This window comes from Amphiura filiformis, chromosome 12 (genome assembly GCF_039555335.1).
Source record: "Amphiura filiformis chromosome 12, Afil_fr2py, whole genome shotgun sequence".
Lineage (NCBI taxonomy): Eukaryota > Metazoa > Echinodermata > Ophiuroidea > Amphilepidida > Amphiuridae > Amphiura > Amphiura filiformis.
In genome coordinates, this window is record NC_092639.1 from 44,066,396 (window position 1) to 44,088,447 (window position 22,052).

Consider the following 22,052-nt stretch of genomic DNA (forward strand, 5'->3'; position numbering starts at 1 on the left):
CTTTTTTGGATACGTCGACCACAAGGATTTCAAATTTGACATTACTTTTACATTACGAACTCATATTTACCCAGAAATCCAAGATGGTGGCCGCCGGCGCCATCTTGAAAAAAATAAGTTTTGAACCAGATTACCTAAAATCGTGTACAAAGACACTATTTCCGGTAAGTCGACCCCAAGAAATCCGAATCTGACATTAGTTTGACGTTACAAAATAATTTTTTCCCAGAAATCCAAGATGGCCCCCATTTGGTAGAGCGTAAATGTGATTTTTGAATGAAAGCAGAAGCATAAATGTGTCATTTCCGCCTTATCTGGGGTTCATGTCCCTTACATGGGGTTTAAACTGCCTTATCTTGGGTATACATCCCTTATCTAGGGATAAGGCGCCTTACCTGTGGTTTAGACGGCCTTATCCTGGGTTTACGTTCCTTACCTATGGCTAAGATGCCTTAACCTTAGCATATCGCAGTCTAAACCCAGATAAGGCATATAAACCCAGGTTTTTCCATTACGCGGGGCCGCCGGGCAATACAAATTTAATGCTAACATTGAATGAACGCAGAATCAAGAATGGGCGTTTCTAGTACATACAGCGTCTGACTCTACCTGAGGACCTAGCCTAAGTCCCATGGGCTCCAAGAGTGGCTCTCCATACACACATGAACAAATACAATGACGGGTCGCCATTGCTCTCCATACACAAAATGTTCAAATACAATGGAGAGTCCGACTGCCATGCAAATGAGCCAAGTGCCCTCTCAAGGGTCTGCTCTGTGATATCACACTGATCAGACTGATCTTTATGTTATTACAGCGAGGCTTATGTTCAACATAAAGTGAACGATGTTATAACTTGGAGGGCTAACAAACCAACAAACCAACACCGCCAAATTCGACTGACGTGTGTACAACGGGGGATGCTATGAGGAAATTGAATACTCGTTGTCTGATCATGCATGTGTGTTTATGGTTCGGATAGCGGTTACTTAGCAACTCTCGTTCCGCCTTGGGTTTATTGAATACACTCTATATAAAGTCATCAATATGTCGTTTCCAGTCCTTGGCTGAACTATTGGGTTCAGCTATTAATTTTTTAATAATTCTGTTACCCCATAGCATTAAAAAACTAGTATTTTGATAATTAAAATAGCCAAACAAACAAGTTCGCGAACCTAAAGCTGATCGTTCGTATGTGCGTCCTTTAACTGACTCTTCAATTCGCAGCTTTGGGCAGTGGATAACTCTTGAAAAATGGGAAGCAATTTACGATGTTGAAAGCGCTGATGAGAAAGCATCTGTTTTGGAAGAGCTCTTGTTGGAAAAATTCCATACTCATTTTCCTGAGAAATGTGTCAAACACAGGGAGGATGACAAACCCTGGCTGACTGAATCCATAAAGCGGTTAATAAACCAGCGTCAGAAAGCCTATATGTGTGGGAATATGGACACCTATAAACAGTTACGTAATAAAGTGCAACGCGAGATAGTCAACGCAAAAACCAGCTTTTACAATAAAAACATCGATGGGTTGCGTTGTAACCAACCAGGTAAATAGCACAAATATGTTAAAAACATAGCTGGAGGAAAATCCACTGCAAAGACCATAGAGATCGATGGAATCTCAAAGGATCCTCCTATTATCGCTGAAGCAATCAACAATCATTTTGCTGGTATTTGTAACCAGTTACCCCCGCTTGATCTTGGGAACCTGTCCGCTTATTGCCCTACTCTACCTCCGCCGCGCACATCACCTGGTGAAGTTAACAAAAAATTACGTAACATTAAGTCTAACAAGTCCACGCATCCGGCTGACATTCCACCGCGAGTCACAAAGGAGTTTGCTTTTGAACTAACTGAGCCATTAACTCACATATTTTGTTTAAACCAAGGTGTGTTCCCAGCAGTATGGAAAACCTCATCAATAACTCCGATACCTAAAACACCTAATGCTAAAAGCCTTGATCAACTAAGGCCTATCAGCCTTACCCGCCTCAACGGTAAGATCTTTGAGAGCTTTCTGGCTGAGTGGACTATGGTCGACTTTTACCCTCACATTGATAAACAGCAGTACGGTAATGTGAAGGACAGCTCAACTACTCACTATCTAGTGGATGTTGTAGACACTGTCCTTAAAGGTATTGATGAGGCTGGCCATTATGCAACCTTATGTGCTGTTGACTTTACTAAAGCCTTTGACAGGATTAATCACAATATTGCTGTTCAAAAGTTAATTGATATAGGTATTCGCCCAAGTATTATTCCTGTCATTAGTAGCTTTTTGTGTAATCGCACCCAATCTGTTAGAATCAAAGGTAGGTCATCAGCATGTCAATCTATTTCGGGGGGAGTGCCTCAGGGCACTAAATTTGGTCCGATTATTTTTTCCGCCATGGTCAATGATGCTGCATCCGAAGCCCCCTGAAATGGAAATATGTTGATGACCTGACGTTTGGTGAAATTGTAAATGCTAAGACAGGTGGTTGTTCACAACTGCAAAAAGATCTTGATGGTTTCGGTGAGTGGTGCAACAAAAATGACATGCTACCAAAACCTTCCAAATGTCATATTATGCACATCAGTTTTTTGAAAAGGGAGCATTCCTTCAATCCTTTGACTCTCAATGGATCTGTTTTAGATGTCACTCAGAATATGAAACTTCTTGGTATCACCTTAGAAAGTGATCTTAGTTGGACTACTCAAGTCAATTCAATGATATCTCGCGCCTCTAGACGAATGTATATGCTTTATGTTTTGAGACGCTTCAATGCTTCGTGGGATGATTTATCTTCCATTTATCAAATGTATATTCGGCCTATCATGGAATATGCCAGCCCGTTATGGCATACTAGTATCTCCAGAGCACAGTCTGAGCAGATGGAGCTCGTCCAGAAGCGGGCGTGTCGTATAATCCTGGGCCAGAGCTACACATCTTATCGGGCTGCTTTGGAGAAACTAGGTTTGGTTTCCTTATGTGAGAGGAGAGATCAGCTGTTGGTGCGATTTGGCCAAGGTTTGCAAGCGTCTGCTAAACATTCTCAAATGCTGCCTAAATCCAAAGGAGATCGGCACGGTAGGAATGCCCAGCAGATTGATCCTCCTCGCTGTAAGCGAACCCGGTACATGCAATCTACCATTCCTCAAGTTGTTCAGCGTCTTAATAATCTGTGATTTTTGCCTTTGAATGTTATGCTATTGTATGCATTTAGGGAGGGCGGGTTAGTGTAGTGGTCTTCTCACTCGCTTCTCACCACTGTGGCCCGGGTTCAATTCCCCGCGGCGCCACATGTGAGTTTGGTTGCCGATCCATGCTCGTCCTCGCAGGTTTTTCTCCGGGTGCTCCGGTTTTCCTCCTGCATCTAAAATCGGACCTCTTCCCATATCCCTGTCCCGTCATATCCGGATGGCGTCCCTTAAATTTAGTAGCCTCTGAGCACTATTGGGATTAGCCTGGCTTCGGCCGAATGTTATAAATTTAAAAAAACATTTGTATGTTGTTTTTATACATGTTTTTAATTGTTACCCAGGCGTAGCAAATACTCACTTTGTTAAATTCTTCATCGTCATGTGCGATTCTGCGCCTTATGTACAGATGTAGGGCCTATATGTAGCAGGTTGACACACAGTCAATTTGCTAAGCATATATAATACTCTACTACTCTTTATGATCACGCAATATAATAAAAGATAAACCTTGAAATGTTTTTGATAATACATACGGTAGCCTAAGTCATATTGCACCGCTTTCGAACAGTCTTAAACCTATATAAGAGCACATTGTTGCATGTAAAAATTAGGACTCATTCTTCATGTTATTACTACTTTACTAAATGGGACCAAGTTTAAAAAGGGTGAAAAGCCACACAGGAAAGATTTTTAAACTTTGGCCGCTTTTACGTTTTAAAACGTTTTTGGTAGATATCTATATCACACTATAATGGTAATCGTTATACGTATACATGTAAGTATAAGTATAGGCCTATAAAGGTTGTTTTTAAGAAATTTCCATTTAATTTTATTTTAAGAAGGAGATTTTATAGAAATAGTGGCGTACCCAAAGAGGGGAGGGGGTTGGGGAGGGCCAGATTCACCTCTGTGAGAAGTCTTGGGAGCGGAGGAGGGAGGAGGAGGGGAGGAGGGGATATGGAGAATGAGAGAGGGCTGGAGGAAGGGAGAAATAAAGATATAATAAAGACAAGTAGATAAATAGAAATATAAGGAAAATGATGGGAATGATAGAGGGAGGGTGAGAGGGGACAATGAGAGCAAGGGAGTGATTAAGTGTAGGCCTAGGAAAGAATAAGTACAGAGAAGGGAAAATAAAGGAATGATGAATACATTTAATAATAATTATTAGGCTTATATAAGAGAGTGAGTGTGTGTTGGGGAGGGGTGTGTGGGGGCAGGTAAGGGCAGGGAGTAAGAGAAACGGATGGGAGAGAGCAATGGAAATGAAAAGGCAAGGGGTAGGAAAGCTCGAGATAGAGGAGATATCGAATGTAGGGGAGACGAGGAGGGGGAGAAAGAGAAACTTAGGGAAGAAGGGGTTATATTGACGAATCCAATTTCACGCATTCCTACACCTCAATTGCTGCCAAAGTTGGGTCCCCGTCGGCTCCATCTCACCTAAAATGTGGAGGGGGGTTAGAGCTAAAAAAATTTCAACAATTTTTTTCAAGTAACATTTACAGGTGTTACCCCCCAAATACCCACACAGTTTAGAGCTGTCGCCCTGTTGACAGTCACAAAGGTATACTTTCATTAATTTTCAATAATTTTTCGCCCTTTTTTTCATAATTATTCTTGCCGCCCCATAAGTATCGCCCTTTTTTCTTTTGTTAATCTTTTTGCAGCCCCTTTATCTTCCGTCCGTACATGATTATTTGCAGGACACATGGCAACAACGATGTCAACATAGCTCATACTAGGGAACACTGACCGAAAATGGAAAAGACAACAGAATGTGTATACCTATTTTCGGACGACCCTGTTTTTATGGGAATTTACATAAGATCAACATCAATCATTTGCTATGGTGTTATTAGACTATGCCATAGTCGATTTTTGATAAATAAAAATGTTATTAATCATGATGAACGCATTCAGTTGAACTCGAAATTATACTGATATTTAGTACATCAAAATACTAGTAGGCCTATAAAATGGTTATGAAAAAGTTTAGGCTATATAATTATATTTGTGACAGTAAAAGTAAAGTATAGGCCCTACGTAGGCTTATATTATTGAATGCAACATATCATAATGGCATAATTATAATGACACTTCAATACTGAACAATTCTAATTTTAGAATCTGCCAGTTTATTATCCGAAAAACCGACTATGGACTTTCACTTTTAAGCAGAACTTTACCCCGGACTCACACACTGTCAATCATACTCGTTTATCAATAAAATCTAACCACAAGACTGAGCATGGTGGTACAATACGCGCTAGATGCATACGTTCATCCACCAGCACAAAAGCGCCGCATTCCCTAGATAGTTGTGTACCATGTATAGTTATAATGGTACCAGTACGCGTCGGGAGGATTTAAACAATAACGAGATCTGGGCGACCAATCACAAGCCAGATTCATTTTTAAAGATGCATTACATCATCACCAATTTTAGTTAGGCCAGAAATTGGCCTAACTCTCAAGGCAAAGTCAGTAGTCCACTTGGGAAGCTAACAAACAGCGGGCGTACGGTGACTGAAAAGATCAGTTGTGAAAATCTATCAATTGTGCACTCATTAATTAAATCAGAGTTTTAAGCTTAAATGTAATAGCCAGAGTAGTGCACAATTGGCAAGTGGACTACGGAGAAGTCTATGGTGTTATCTACGATGCAGAAGATCAACTTGTTAGAATTACAGCTTTAAAATGTATGTACAATTTCGTTTCGCCGATTATATTTATCACCATTTTAATTACCTCTTAAATGACGTCATTATTTTTTAATGCCGATATTTTAAGTCACCGTGCAATCTAAAAATATATTCATGGATGTGCACTGTACTGCCGTGACATTGAAAAGTCACCAAAACCTGCAGCAACGGTGCGGCAAAATGATTTATAGTTGCAAAATTCGGAAGACACGGCTAAAATAAAAGCAACGATCGTCATCGGTTGTCCAATACACGAGAATAGGCGAGTGACCGAAATAGGCATATTTACCCTATATACAGTTATTATTAAAAGCCATGTAATATTTGCACTGGTAGATAGACAAACTAAAAGCGTAAATGTCTAAATAGATGAAGTTCACCTGAGTCTGGATATCCAATGACGCCTTTGCCTCAATAAGATATGTGGCAATCTCTGTATGGCCATACAGGGATGCCCGTATCAGAGCAGTCCACCCATGCTGTAGAGACAAATTTAAACGTGATTACCATCTAATATTATCACAGACAATAGAAGCGTCCACAAAAGAAAGCGAAATATATTTATTTCTAGTTAATCTTATTGGTTCAAAAATTATCAGAATAATCCTATATATTAACAGAAGCCACCGAAGTTTTGCACTGGTAGATAGATAAACTAAAAGTATGAAAATGTTTGCTTATCTAGATAGATGAAGTAAAGTTCACCTGAGTCTGGATATCCAATGACGCCTTTGCCTCAATAAGACGTGTGACGATCTCCGTATAGCCATTCTGGGATGCCAGCATCAGAGCAGTCCACCCGTGCTGTAGAGACAAATTGAAACATGTTTATCATCGAATATATATCGCAAACAATTGCGATTTTCCACAAAATGAACCTAATATATATCTGTCTAGTTAACATTATCCTAATTGATCCAAAATGTTTCTGAATGGCCCTTATATATATTATTAAAAGCCATAGAATTTTTGCACTGATATTTACATGAAACAATGGGAGCTTCCACAAAATAAAGCAAAATATTTGCCTTTCTAGTTAACATTTCTCTAATTGCTTCAAAATGTTTCAGAATGACCCCTATATGTTCAAAAGCCAAATAATTTTTACACTGGTGTAGATAGATAAACTAAAAGCATTATATGTTTGCATATCCAGATAGATGTAGTTAAATTTCACCTGAGACTGAATATCCAATGACGCCTTTGCCTCAATAAGACACGTGACGATATCTGTATGGCCATCCTCGGAAGCCAGGATCAGAGCCGTTGATCCATTCTGTAGAGACAAATTGAAACGTGGTTACCATCTAATATTTGCCGCAGACAATAGGAGCTTCCACAAAAGAAAGCAAAAATTTCTTTCTAGTTAACATTTTCCTTTTCGGTTCAAAATGTTTGAGAATGACCCCTTAATATTATTAAAAGCCAAATAATTTTGGCACTGTTAAAATATATAAACTAAAAGCTTTAAATGTTTGATTAAATCCAGATAGATGAAGTTAAAATGTACCGGAGTTTGGATATCCAATGACGCCTTTGCCTCAATAAGACACGTGACTATCTCTGTATGGTCATTCTGGGATGCCAGAATCAGAGCAGTCCTTCCATCCTGTAGAGATAGATTGAAACGTGGTTTTATTTATTCATATTTGGTCGCATGTCATGAATTGGTCATCTTTTGTTCAAAATAATGTAAAATGAGAAAAATGTCACCAATTTCGATTCACTTCAACACAACTTTTAATGGATACATTTCAGAATATTATAAGTATATATTTCTGGAAAGCTTATATTACAAGGTTGCCAAATCAACAAAGTATAACATCATAATACAGGGTGGGTAAGAAATATACAGGGTGCAACAACAACAAAATTAGCATCTTTCTTGTCATGGTGAACCCATATTTTCCTTTTCTGAAAGCTATGTAGCTCAAAATAAATATGAATTCAAAAAGACATTGCAACTTAGGAAGAAAGAGGACGGTATCCCTTGCGTTAAACATACAGGATGGTCAAAAATTGTAAAATAATTTTACAATTTCTATGACATTATCAATCAAAACTTTTTTCCTTTATTTCTGGCAGTGAAATTAATAGCGTAATTGAATTCCTTATCAAATTTTGAAAACGCAGGGTGACGCAAGAGATAGGACATTTAGAAATGTCAGAGCATTACGCGCACACTTTGGACAGTAACACACAGGGAAAACTGTCTTAATTAGCATTTAATTAGGCAATTTATTAGCTACATCTTTTAATACAGTTGATCTACTATGAGGTAGATCTTCAATCCAGGATAATATACAGGAAGTCCCAGCAAAAAATTACCGAGTGAATAAAACTGAACGTAAGAGGAGAAATAGACATCAAAATCAAACAATTTAAAATTTAGCGCATAGACTTTTTTTATTGTGCGTCACATACAAAATTTTATATGATTCGATTGACATGTTGCAAAGGAACTAACGATTACATAATGCGCGCATCAATGCAGTTCATTCCAAATTTGTGCCTGGACACCTCGAATAAGCCGTAAAGTCCCCCTCTGGTCATTTTGACTTTTTTACATATTTGCAAAGAGCATGTTTCAGGGATTAAAATGACACATCAATGGACTTCATATGACGATCAGAAGCGAAGTTATGGCTTGTTATAGGTTGTCATGAATCAAAACGTGAAAACGAGAAAACCCCGTTCAAAGTTAGAGAATCAAAATGGCCATTCATCAGATGGGCCTCAGAAAATGTAGATTATTTCATATTTCCACTTATTTCTTTAAAATAAAACTTTGTATGTGTTTAGAAGAAAGCTTAAACATTTCAAATCTGCACAAATATCAACTTCGCCAAAATACGATATTTGCATATATTTTCACCTGTAGCTCGAAATGAAGTTTGCCGAGTTTACGGCTCATTCGCCGCGTCTAGCCACATTTGACCAACATGCGATTTTTCATATTCGCTAACCCCTTCCCAAAATGTGTGTATCTCATTATAATTCGACGGTATTATACGGTATTATGTTATTCATGCTTTCACTGGAGATGAATAACAGTTTGTCCATGAAAACTTTAATTTCTGCAATTGGAAGCTTCCAACTTGAAGTCTTTAGGTTATGAAAATTTATATCTTGAACTTTTCAACGAACATTTGAGCCAGGAATGACAATGATTAAGTGCTTATAGCTTTACGTTTGAAGTTTTAAAAATTTAAACAATTTCTTGAAAATATTTCAAAAACAAATTTTCTAAGCCAGCTGGAATTCTTTATGCAATAATTCTGTATGCAACATTTATATCAACATTAAAAAAAACCACATATTTATAAGTACCGAGCAAATGCAAGCTTTCATTTTCAAATTATATCGTGCAGATTTTCAAATTTGAGCAAAACCTAATTAAATATTTTACAAGAAACAGATTGATTAAAGAGTTTAACTTCAACACTACACTATTTTTCGCTCATCTGGAACGTTTTCACTAGTTCGATTAGCGTCTTCAGATGGTGATGCTGTGATGATATCTTTTCTACGATCTGGATAACCTTTACTGATGACGTCATATGATTGACAGAATGACGTCATAGGATGTTACGACGTAGTGCCGCCCCCCTCCTGTTATCACAATCGTAGACAAAATATCATCACAGCATCACCATCTGCTGAAGACGCTAGTCAAACTAGTAAAAATGTTCCAGGTGAGCGAAAAATAGTGGAGTGTTGAAGTTAACTTCTTTAATTTATCTACCACTACGTATGAATATTCACTCGTATAAGAAACAGATTGGTTAAAAAGAACAAAAGAAAAGAACTAGTGCTCATTGTGTTACGTAATCGCTCATTTCTTCGCAATCAGTCAACAGATTCCAGTAAAATTAGCGTATAAGATGTAGCATGCGATGGGCTACACGCTGATTTGTAGATTTTTGGATTTTTATATTTATTTCTCGACTTACATCCAAATGGATAATAAAGGAAATGTGTATGGCATTTGTTCAATATTTGATTACCTACTGAATACACTGCGAATATCTCACAAAACTTGAAAAAATAAGTCGGGTACCTTAGTAATGCAAAATCAACACAAAACTTCTGTTTTCTTCACACACCAATTTTGGAATTTCTACTTGCCTTGACAACTTGATAATTTTTTGACAATATTTTCTGTTTTGTTCATACACTATCTAATCGAAAGTTAGAAACAACAACAAACTTGAGCCAATTAATAAGTACCGGCCAGCTCTGGCTGGCCGGTACAAAAACATGAAAACTTGTTTTAATGTTGGAATGGCAATACCGGCAAATGCCCTGCATCCGTGGCACACTAGGTGATGTGTGATGAGCCTATTATCATATTAACCTTTAAAAGACCGAGGAAAGAAGGACAAATAGTCAGGCATATTATACAATACCTGCAGGCTACATGTATTAGTTTGTATTTTTTGGATATATCAATAAACAATAATAATTCTACTAAGAATGCATAAGATTTGATACGTAGTATGTTTGTTTACATGTGCTCATCTCATTACACATACTCGCCTCATTTAATACATGAATTTTCAGCCCGTATTCAGTAGTAGACGAAATGGCAATTTTTTTAGACGAATTGGTAAATAGACGAAATGGTATTAGACTAACTGGTTATTAGACCATGGGAGTATTGGACCTAATGGTTATTAGACCAAACGGTTATTAGACTAAATAGTCATTGAAAAAATATTAGACCAAATGGTTATTAGACTATATGGTTAGTAGACATACTGGATATTAGACCAAACAATATTAGACTAATTGGATATTCGACTATATGACTATTAGACTAAATGGCAATTAGCCTATCTGGTAATTGACAAATTGAATATAGACGAAACGGGAATTAGACCAAATGGTATTAGACCAAACGGCAATAGACCAATTCATTCACCCGGTATTTTTTCTGGGACACCCTGTATGTAATCTTTGTGGTCCATGCTATACTAGAAAAATTATCAAAATGCGTGTACATCGTGGACATTCAACTACGCTTGTTACTCCGCGACTAATCATGCTAACTACACGAGCGTACAACGCTACTCTACGCGTCCATGTGAGCTTTTTTTCTTTCTGTCGTGCATGCACAACTACGATCTCGATCGGGTGCATGTACAATGACCCGACTTCGAGTGCTCATATTTCCAACGCTCCGACTGGCAATACACTTTTCTATGATGGCTTACTAACACGGACATCGGCAAAAATTGTAAATGGTCTGGGGTGAAGCTTCCACAAATCAATGACGAAAACCCGGAAATAAAATGAGCAAAACATTGTTTATTGTATCTAATAGTTCAATTTAATAATATGTACGTAACACATGTTTTATATTGTTGTCTTGTGTGTTTTCTTCTTTTGACCAGGACATTTTATAACAATAATAAAACAAATAAATTATGGTTACTATGATGATGCCCCAAAAATGATGTTGACATTGGTTACTCTCAGAGATTTGGTTTGGGGCTAATGTCTTTAATCAATTTCTTAAATTATTTGAGGATAATTAATCATAATGCCACCAATAATTGCCACAGGTGTATCATTGCGCAAACAGGCACAAGAAATAATTTATAATGTTTGGCAATATTTTCAACGCAAAGAAACTGAAACAGCAGAGTTTTAGACTACAAAAAGATGCTACTGCAATACAAAACACCCTTATGGCAACAGGAATCAAATCACGGTCAACTCTACACAAAATTCGGAAATATGGACCACAAGATAATTCAAAGCGAGGACCAAAAAGGAAGCGAGTTATCGACAACTTTGATGACTTCGACAGGTCTGCGTTAAGACGCTTAATAACAAATATGTATGAACAACAAAAATGGCCAACAATGAAAACAATACATGAGGTCGAGGCAGCAAAAGCAAGACTAGCATTTACAGAAAGCCAATCGACTATAAGGAAGATACTTAAGGATATGGGTTACAAATATAGTAAGAGACCAGATAGGCTTGTGAAGGAGAGACCAGATATCGTGGCAAAGCGCCATGATTATCTGACCAAAATCAAACATTCGTGACCCGAATACTTGCCCAATAGTCTACCTTGATGAAACCATTCTAAACACTAATCACACAAAGACAAAATGCTGGGTTATAGCAGGAGCTGGTGGTTTTCTTGTGCCAACCGGGAAAGGCAGCCGTCTTGTAATTTTACATGCCGGCTCCAAGGCTGGTTTTCTGCCTGATGCACTTTTATCATTTCAATCGAAAACAAATTCAACAGATTACCATGACGAGATGAACGGAAAGGTTTTTCTTGAATGGTTTGAGACTCAATTACTGCCAAATATTCCCGCACATGCATGTATCGTAATGGACAACGCATCTTACCATTCCGTACAGGCTGAGAGGACACCAGAGATGACTTCTCGAAAAGCTGTAATGCAGGAATAGTTATCAGAACTTAGTATCGGCTAGGAGCTGCTAGGATAGGACCACGATTAAACCACTCTATTCAATAATTCAACAGAACAAGCCCAGATGCAAAAAATGATAATTGACGAAATGGCACGATCGCATGGACACTACATATTACGTTTACCTCCCTAACATTGCGAATTAAATCCCATAGAACTCATCTGGGGACAGGCAAAGGGAGATGTAGCAGCAAACAATACTACTTTCACGATGACTGCTATAAAAGATTTGTTGGAGCAGGCACGTCCTGGCCAAAATTTGTCGAGAAAGATGGAAAGCATCTGAACAACGACTGGAAGAAAAAATGTATGCTAATGAGGTAAAATTTGACTCGGCTATGCCCGAAGAAGAAGGTTTTATTTAGACAGTGACAGCAGTAGCAGTAGCAGTAGTGAAGATGAATCATATTTTACACAGATGATGATGATGACAGCTATGCCAGTGCTGTTGAGACATGTAGTGTCAGCCAGGCATGATCTTGGTGTATCTGCACGACTGAAAGCCTAAGTTTCACCTAATAATTCTCGAGGATGTCAAGGTACAGTAAGTCATTTCACCTTTTTAAATTTTAAACCATGTCCTATGAATTGATGCATGTATGATGTAGCATTGCTTGTAGTATTGTAGATGAAGTTGCAGATTTTGCAGCATGTCGATAATCATAATGTGATACAATTATGAGTTTAAATACTGCATGCTGTATCAAATTAACAAATAGTAAAAACATGCAAGAGGTTGTTCGTACAATTGAGATGCTCGTACCATCACATGAAATTGATCACAGTGACCATGTACATGATACGAATCGAATCCATGGTTTCCTACAGAGAAGATGAGCTTCTCATCTTCTGTGGTTCCTACAGTCACTGACATGACCGAGGGCCGATGACCATGGCCATGCATGCCAGCATTGCCAGTGAACTGACGAGCACAGGGGTTGATGTACATAGACCGCTCGATCACTTGTTCAAAAAAGTTCAAAAAAAGATAACTAAGTCGAAGCCTACCAATTTGCATGTACTATATGAACGATAATTGTACAAGGATTACTTGGCGACTTCAAAATTTGAAGAAAAAATTGGTCTTCGGCTTAAAAATCCAGGTAAAACTTGAAAATTTATGAAAATTCAGCTCAAAATCCAAGATGGCGGCCGTAAAGTGAAAATTGTCAGAAGAAGAAAACTAAATCGAAGCCAAGCCATTAACATGTCTCACATGATAGGTAATTGCATACAGATTAATTGGGGACTTTAAAAATGAAGAAAAAATTGGTCTTTGGTTTCAAAATGCACAAAATGGCAAAAATCCAAAATGGCGGATATACGAACAAATGATCAGGGCCAACACCTGTGCGAGACGGCAGAGTCCAACCATCGTGCCAATACGATCGCTGCCATACAATCAAGACAATCTACGATCCCTACCTGATCGCTCTGTCTACTATCCACATGGCCCAGGTTATTTTATATTCCATGAGTCCGTGTTCAGAATAGAAATAGAGACTTTGCAGAATGAAGTTACTGGAACTTTAACGGCAACTTCAAAAATATCGATTCGATTTCTTGCTCAAATCCACTTCAACGCGAACGTCAGATTGGTTTCTGTACCAACAGCGTCTTGTTGTTTAAACTAGGGGAAGTGTATCAATGGGTGATCAAAAGAAGGGCATGTAAAAGCCACTGCAACAAATTTCTCCCTTTTGTTTGCTGAAGTGGTTTGTTGGTAACACTTACTACAATAGTACGGAAAGCCTACGGAAAGCCATATCGGATATGTTGAAGGATGATGTGGAACAGTGAAAAATTGTATGTATGATGATGAAGACGTTGAATGATGAAAATAAAATGTTGTATAATGAAGAATCCACGGACGTCATATCCGAAATTGCTTTCCGTAAAACGTTGTATGATGAAACACCTTTGATTTCATGAAGAATGATGAATGGTCACGTTGTGCGTCGACGTACGATGTGGATTGTGGCGACGTATAACGAAGAGTGAAAGTGACGCACGACGTGGAAATTAGTGTCGTGCGATGTGAAACTTCTCCGCATGATGATGAAGAGTGTACGTACGACGTGGAAAAAATCAACGCATGATGAGAAAACGATGTTCGTATGACGATACTTCACTCCACGTCGTACATCAGAAAGCCATATGTTGAAGAATGATGTGAGACATGAAAAATTGTATGTATGATGATGAAGACGCTGAATGATGAAAAGAAAGCCAAAAGCATTAATCGTGTGCGTTATGAAAATGTTTTAGTTGATTATGGCCACCCTGTTTGACATGAGAAGTGTGCTTAGGGGTGGTGCAATAATCATATATGCCGGAGTGTGCCCCACCCCATGGTTAATTGGGGTGGGGGTTGTGGCGGCACATTTTTTTTTTCATTTTGGGAATTCAACACCACCCCGTATGTTGTGAGGTGGTTGTTTGACTCCCTGCTATTTTAATCGATCGCCTATTTTCTTTTTTATCAAGCATGATTTCTTTATTTTATTCTATAGCCTAATTATTTCTTAACTTTAGTAAGGGACTGTGCAATAATTATTAGCCCTTCCCCGTTAAAATTTCAAAATGGTGTGCCAAAAATTGCCCCCCCCCCCCCCATTCAAGTCAAAACTCGCCCCATGTTGTCTCATCCACATCAAATTTGTCCTTCTACATAAACTGGTCAAAATAAAAAAATGCTTCAAAGATCTTATGTTTAAAGTCTTCCCTCCCTCTGTTCAAGTCAAAACTCGCCCCATGTTGTCTCGTCCACATCAAATTTGTCCAGGCTACATAAACTTATCAAAAATGGAAAGTGCTTCAGAGATCTTATGTTTAAAGTCTCCCTCCCTTTGTTAAAGTCAAAACTCGCCCCATGTTGTCTCGTCCACATCAAATTTTTCCTCCTACATAAACTTACCAAAAAGGAAAAATGCATGAAAGATCTTATGTTTAACCCTCCCCTTACTTAAAATTAGTGATGGCGAATCTTAGCGATAGCGAACCTTGTTTAAATTAGAGATAGCGCGCGGGACTCATTTAAAATAAGAGATAGCGAACCTTATTAGTGATATCGAACCTTAGAAATATATAGCGAACCTTATTCCGAATTAGTGATATCGAACCTTAGGTATAACGGACCTTTTTGTATTATAGTGATAGCGAACCTTAGAGATAGCGAACCTTGGAGATAGCGGTCCTTATGGATAGCAACCGTCGCTGCCTCCTTGCCGACTTGAAAAGGCCAGGAAGTTGACATGGTGAGATAAATTATTATCATCTCGTTCCCCCGGAAAGACCATCCCCTTTTTCTTAATTTCGCAGCTCCGAAAGACCCCCTATATTTGACCAAAATAGAGCTCCAAAAGACCCATGATTTTGATAATTTCAGCTCCAAAATTGACCCCAAAATTGCTCATTCCTCATTTTCTGGGTTTTTTTTTTTTTTTTCAAGCGATTTTCAACCAGAAAGCCAAGAAAGACCCTTGATTTTGACTGTTTGCAGCTCAAAGGTCCCCATTTTACTTGTTCGCAGCTCCAAAAGACACCCTTTTACCGGTACGCCACCAGCTCCCGAAGACCACACCTCAAAATTCCGAGGGAACATACCCATCAATTTTTTTTATTTGTCCAGGCTCCTCCCCACCCCACCCCACCCCACCCACGAATAAAACAAATTAGCATTTGTTAACCATTACATGTTAACGGCAAGCAGGAAGATGCGATCATGCGAAGTGAACCATTTTAAACATCTTACAACTTTACTGCACACTTACAATTACTGCATTTCAGTATTTGAGTAGTACTTAGTCTTTATTACCAGTCGTTTAGCACCGAATTTAATAATTGTTCTCTATTATCAATATCATGTGTATTTGGAATGTTCAGATATGGAAGAACTATTACGACGGAATGTTAGTGATATACGTAACTATATGCAGGGATGACTCCTACGTATGGAAATTTAAAGTTGTGCAAGTAGGCCTATGAAATAAAAAGGATAAACACTATTAGTATGCACGTAGGCCTATACGAAATGTATGTACAATAATTAAAAAGCTATATTGTGTTGTATGGGCCCAACGAAGACGTACCTCTTTGCATGCTTTTGGTTCTTCGATTCACCATGATTCTATAGAGTCAGTGGCGGATCCAGGGGGTGCAAACTGCCCCGACAACTATCAAAGGACATGATAGAAAAAGAACATTAAGGGGCATCGGGATATCCTGGGTTATCCCCACCCCCACCGCGGTCTTAGGCTTTGCCGCCAGTTGCCCCTCATTGGGCTCCCCCAGTTGCCTGCGCTCTATCAAATAAGGGCGGCACGAAGGAGATCGGGGTATCTGCAGTGGCGCCGGCGCCAGGAATTTTTCGGGGAGGGCATTGGGGGCAAAGGTGGAAATTTTCCTAATTTGGGGTTTTTATTGGGGGAAACAGGGGGCAAGAATAATTTCTGACTGGGGGTATTTGCCCGCCATGAACCCCCCCCGTGGGTTTGTCCCTCATTTATGGACTTTGCCGTCTGTGTCCCCATTTAAACAGGGGCAACACGAATGGGTATTTGTATAGTCTTGACATGCGTGAGGAAAAGTTTCCATTTTTGAGGGAAAGAATATGCACAATATTCGACATGTTTGTTACCTCGAACACTGGTTTTCCCTTCGGTTGGCCGCCATAAGTTTATCCCCCATCACTGACACTTGTTCCTCCCCCAACAGTGGGATGCTGGCCGCCCTGATATAAGATTTTTAGCCCATTTTTGACTATTTTCGTCAAAGTTTTTCCCCTAAAAAGTTGGTTTACCCCCCCCCCTGTTCCCTCTTTGCCCACCCGCTGAAAAAGTGCTGGCTACGCCACTGCAGGAGGGGTACCTACCAGTGGCGTAGCGTCATAAAACCCGGGGCACGTGCCCCCAATCGACTACAAATTTTAGAAAATCCCATAAGAAAATGGCCAAAAACGGCTTGTGCCCCCCCAATCAGACCCGGTGTCCCTCAATTATGGTCCGTGCCCCCACCCCCAAATCGGATGACCCATGCTATGCTACTGATACCGACCCTTCATCACCGCCACCTCATGTGCATGTCTGTGAGTACACAGCTGCCTTAAATACCCCCAAAATTGCCCATTCGGCCTCACATTTCTGGTCTTTTCCAGAAACCAAGAAAGACCCTTGATTTTTACCGTTCGCATCTCCGACAGACCCCCCTTTTTTTTTTCGGTACGCCGTCAGCTCCCAAGGACCCACCACCTCAAAATGGATGATGTGACGTGGGGGGGGGGGGGACTTTTTTGAATTTTTCTGTTGATGGACATTTCAAGCAGACAGGAACATGGGTCAAGATCGGGCCCAATTCACTAGACTTTCGCGATTCGTCTTTCTTGCGCCATGTGAGATAGTGATCATATTCTGAACCCGGGGAGGGGGGGGGGGCTGCTGGGGGCACATCAAAAATTTTGGTGGGTATGTTCCCCCGGAATTTTGAGGTGGTGGGTCTTTGGGAACTGACGGCGTACCGGTAAAAGGGGGTCCTTTGGAGCTGAACAAGTAAAATGGGGACTTTAGTCTAAATCAAGGTATTTCTTAGCTTTTTTGTTGAAATTCGCCTGAAAAAACCAGACATACGACGAATGAGCAATTTTGGGGTCTTTTAGAGCTGAAATGATCAAAATCAAGGGTCTTTCAGAGCTCTATTTTAGTCAAATATATAGGGGGTCTTTCAGAGCTGCGAAATCCAAAAAGGTGGTTCTTTCCGGGGTAACATACCCGCATGGTCATTTGTGTTAAGTGCCCCCCCCCTCCCCCGAGTCTGAATTGGGCATAGTCTGGTAACTTGGAAAAAACCAGGGGAAGTGATTTGAGGGGAAGTAATTTAAGTGAGTGACTAGACTTTCGCGATTCGTCTTTCTTGCGCCATGTAAGATACTCTTAGTGATCATAGTCTGAACCCGGGGAGGGGGGGGGGCTACGGGGGGCACATCAAAAATGTTGGTGGGTATGTTCCCCGTAATTTTGAGGTGGTGGGTCTTTGGGAGCTGACGGCGTACCGGTAAAAGGGGTCTTTTGGAGCTGCGAAGCGGGTTGCGAACAAGTAAAATGGGGTCTTTTGAAGCTGCGAACCGTCTAAATCAAGGTCTTTCTTTTTTTTTTTTATTGAAAATCGCCTGAAAAGAAAACCAGACATTCGACGAATGAACAATTTTGGGGTCTTTTAGAGCTCTATTTTAGTCAAATATAGGGTGTCTTTCAGAGCTGCGAAATCCAAAAGGGGTTCTTTCCGGGGAACATACTCGCATGGTCATTTGCGTTAAGTGCCCCCCTCCCCGAGTCTGAACTGTCAACTGAGTATAGTCTGGTAACTTTGAAAAAAACAGGGGAAGTGATTTGAAGGGAAGTAATTTAAGTGAGTGTAATGGAAGGGGAAGGAATGAGAGAAAGGGGAAGAAATTGGAATATAATGAAGAAGAAAAGAGAAGGAAGGGAAACTTAAGGACGAGAAGGGGGAGTAATTTAGGGGGAAGTAATTTAATGGAACGGGAAGGCAGTGGCGTGCGCAGCACATTCAAAGTGGCGGGGCTGGCCAGGTTGTTCAGTTCCCCCGAATGGAGTCTGGTTAGGGGTAGTCCGACGAATAGGACCTGTTTTTTTCTCAGTTACCAACTATCACTGCTCAGGCTCTGATTGCTCAAAAGATTGACCGCGAAAGTCCAGTGACCGCGCGTTTTCGGGCGGCGCGGTCACTGGACTTTCGCGATTCGTCTTTCTTGCGCCATAGATATGAGATAGTGGTCATAGTCTGAGCTGAACATTGTCTGGTAAATAAGAAAAAAAGGTCCTACACGTCGGACTAGTTAGGGGTTATGACGTAGCCCGCACTGCTAGCGGCTTGCCGCGAAGCCCCTCACGGGTGGGGTCCAGGGGAAGCTCTGGGGTTTTAGCATTTTAAAAGGCCAAGGAATCCTATTTTGAGGGGTAAATTCATAAATACTTTCTCAGAGATTTTTTTATTTTCTTCCGAATGACAGATTTCACCCGAATGTCCAACAAAAGTGGGGAGGGGCTGTGCAACCCCCCCCCCCTTTGCGCACGCCACTGCGGGAAGGAATGAAAGAAAGGGGGAAGAAATTGTAGAATGTAAAGATTTCCCAGATGGGAATTCCCATGTAATATTGCGAGAACAAGGAATGGAAAATCCCAGTGTCATCTTTGGGGGGTGTGTGGATAATATCTGGAATAGCTCATTGGGTTCCCAAAAATCTGGCATGTGCAAAGGGTGAGGATTTTTTGGCAGGCCGAGAAGCTCCGAGAAGGTCCGAATGCAATTTTGGCACACTATTTGGAAATCTTACCCCGGCTCATAATTATTGTACAGCCCGTATTAACTTGTTAGAAAATTACAGACTGTAACAGTTTGTGAAAACTTCTTTATTTTAATAAGCTAAAATATCAGGCAATTGAAGATACCAGATATTTTCCTCTCATCATCACTTGAGATATCGAGCTATAGCAATGAAACTTGTGATGATGCTAATGCATGTTCTCTTGAGCACCAGAAAGTCAGACACAATAATACACAAGGTCGTACAGGTCAAGTTTACCCAGTTTCTGTATAGGACCATTGTGGGATTACATCATTTTGAAGGTCTATGGTCCTAACATGTTTAATAGTGTTACATAATAGTAAAGGACACCATAAATTATGTTTTCAGCATAAACATGATACAGGACGCACCATAGATTCTGGGGGCATGTGAGTTTGGGTCAGGCCAAATTTTTTCAATTTTAATTTATACCAGGCCTAGTATACAGAGTTGGGTGGGAGAACTTTTTACTCATCAGTGAGGCGCAGTTCTTTTTTCGTCTCACTAGTGGGCGAAGTTTTCTTTTTTCTCCAAAAACTCCCATGCCCCCCCCCCCCTTAGTGGAAATCAAATGGTGTGCGTTTTAGGCCGCTACTTCCATCTAGAATCTCTGCAGGCATACCCACGTTAAAGCAATAATTTACGAGGCAGGGGTAAAAGACAAAATACAGAAATGACAAAAACAACAGAAAATTGAGCCTCTCCTTATGATCACAAAACCTTCTTAACGTGCATTTTTAAGAAACAAAATTGACATTCAGTAGACTAAACCCCTCTCGACTAACGATTGGGATTACTCCGTTTTGTGAAAATACTATTAAATGACTAGCAAAATAAAATATAAATCAGATTGAGCGCGAATATTATATTAATTTCATTTTACTGAAAAATGGTATTATAAGTAGCGGCAAACAATAAACATCAATTAGGTATCTGCCAATTTTTATGCAATGTAACTACAAGTAAGGGCCAAAATTGAGTGTAAATGACACAAATTTCAGCTTAAAGAAAATTTTAATTGAAACAGTTTTGTAGGGAAATAGCACGCCGTACTTTGTAGTTTGTCGGTTGTATATGGTGAAGTGTACGATGATGTGCATTGCATGTTTTTTTTCAAAATATGTAGGCTATGTATGATGAAGATGAACGATGTGGACTTTTCGCCACGCATAACGAACAGTGTATGACTGACGAAGTGGATCATGTTGTATAACGAAGCTGTGCAGGTGGATGTCCGATGAAAAAAATCGGTGATGCACGATGTGGATTTTTTGCCACGCATGACGAACGTGCGGCGTGTGTATGATGATGTGAAAGCGTTCGACACTACGTCGTGCGTAACACTGTTCATCGTACACATTCATCATCAGACATACAATAATGACGAGCCAATGAAAATTTGACGAAGAGTGTGAAATCATCGTGCAACACTTTTTTCACGTCGTGCGTAGTTTTCCAAATTTCATCATCATACAACACATTTTCATCGTACAACACAAATGTTGTATGATGATGAAACTCTCCATAGACTTGTGTATAAAATTTCATCATCGATGAACAATATCCGATGGCTTTCCGTAAAAGCCATATCGGATATTATGATCACCTGAAGTCTATGATCATCATACAACATTGTATGTCTGATAATTACGGAAAGCCATATCGGATATGTTGAAGGATGATGTGGAACAGTGAAAAATTGTATGTATGATGATGAAGTCGTTGAATGATGAAAATAAAATGTTGTATAATGAAGAATCCACGGACGTCATATCCGAAATTGCTTTCCGTAAAACGTTGTATGATGAAACACCTTTGATTTCATGAAGAATGATGAATGGTCACGTTGTGCGTCGACGTACGATGTGGATTGTGGCGACGTATAACGAAGAGTGAGTGTACGCACGACGTATAAATTGGTGTGGTGCGATTCGAGATGCTTCGCCGCATGATGATGAAGAGTGTACGTACGACGTGAAAAAAAATCAACGTATGATGAGAAAACGATGTATGTATGACGATACTACACTCCACGTCGTACATCAGAAAGCCATTTCGGATATGTTGAAGAATGATGTGAGGCATGAAAAATTGTATGTATGATGATGAAGGCGCTGAATGATGAAGAGAAAGCCAAAACGCATTAATCTTGGATACGTTAATAGTAATTTTCGTTATGAAAATGTTTTAGCTGATTATGGCCACCCTCCCAGCAAACACAAAAACGTTTTTAAAACATTTTAAATAAGTTATATTTTGGGTTTTGGTTTAGGTAAAAACGTTTTAATAACATTAAAATGTCGGGTTATATAAAGGTCATGAAATCGTTTTAAAACGTTTTGTATG

The 22,052-nt window shown here is 39.6% G+C and overlaps 1 protein-coding gene across 1 annotated transcript in view; it reads right to left on the reverse strand.

The window, feature by feature from the left end:
- Positions 1 to 22,052, reverse strand: part of LOC140166262 (uncharacterized) — a 146,274-nt gene that overhangs the window by 48,096 nt on the left and 76,126 nt on the right. Inside the window, exons 14-17 of the mRNA XM_072189670.1 lie at positions 7,399 to 7,497; positions 7,066 to 7,164; positions 6,594 to 6,692; positions 6,269 to 6,367 (exon numbers count right to left, since the gene is read on the reverse strand). Of these exons, the coding sequence (XP_072045771.1) occupies positions 6,269 to 6,367; positions 6,594 to 6,692; positions 7,066 to 7,164; positions 7,399 to 7,497 (396 nt within the window). The remainder of the gene's footprint in view (positions 1 to 6,268; positions 6,368 to 6,593; positions 6,693 to 7,065; positions 7,165 to 7,398; positions 7,498 to 22,052) is intronic.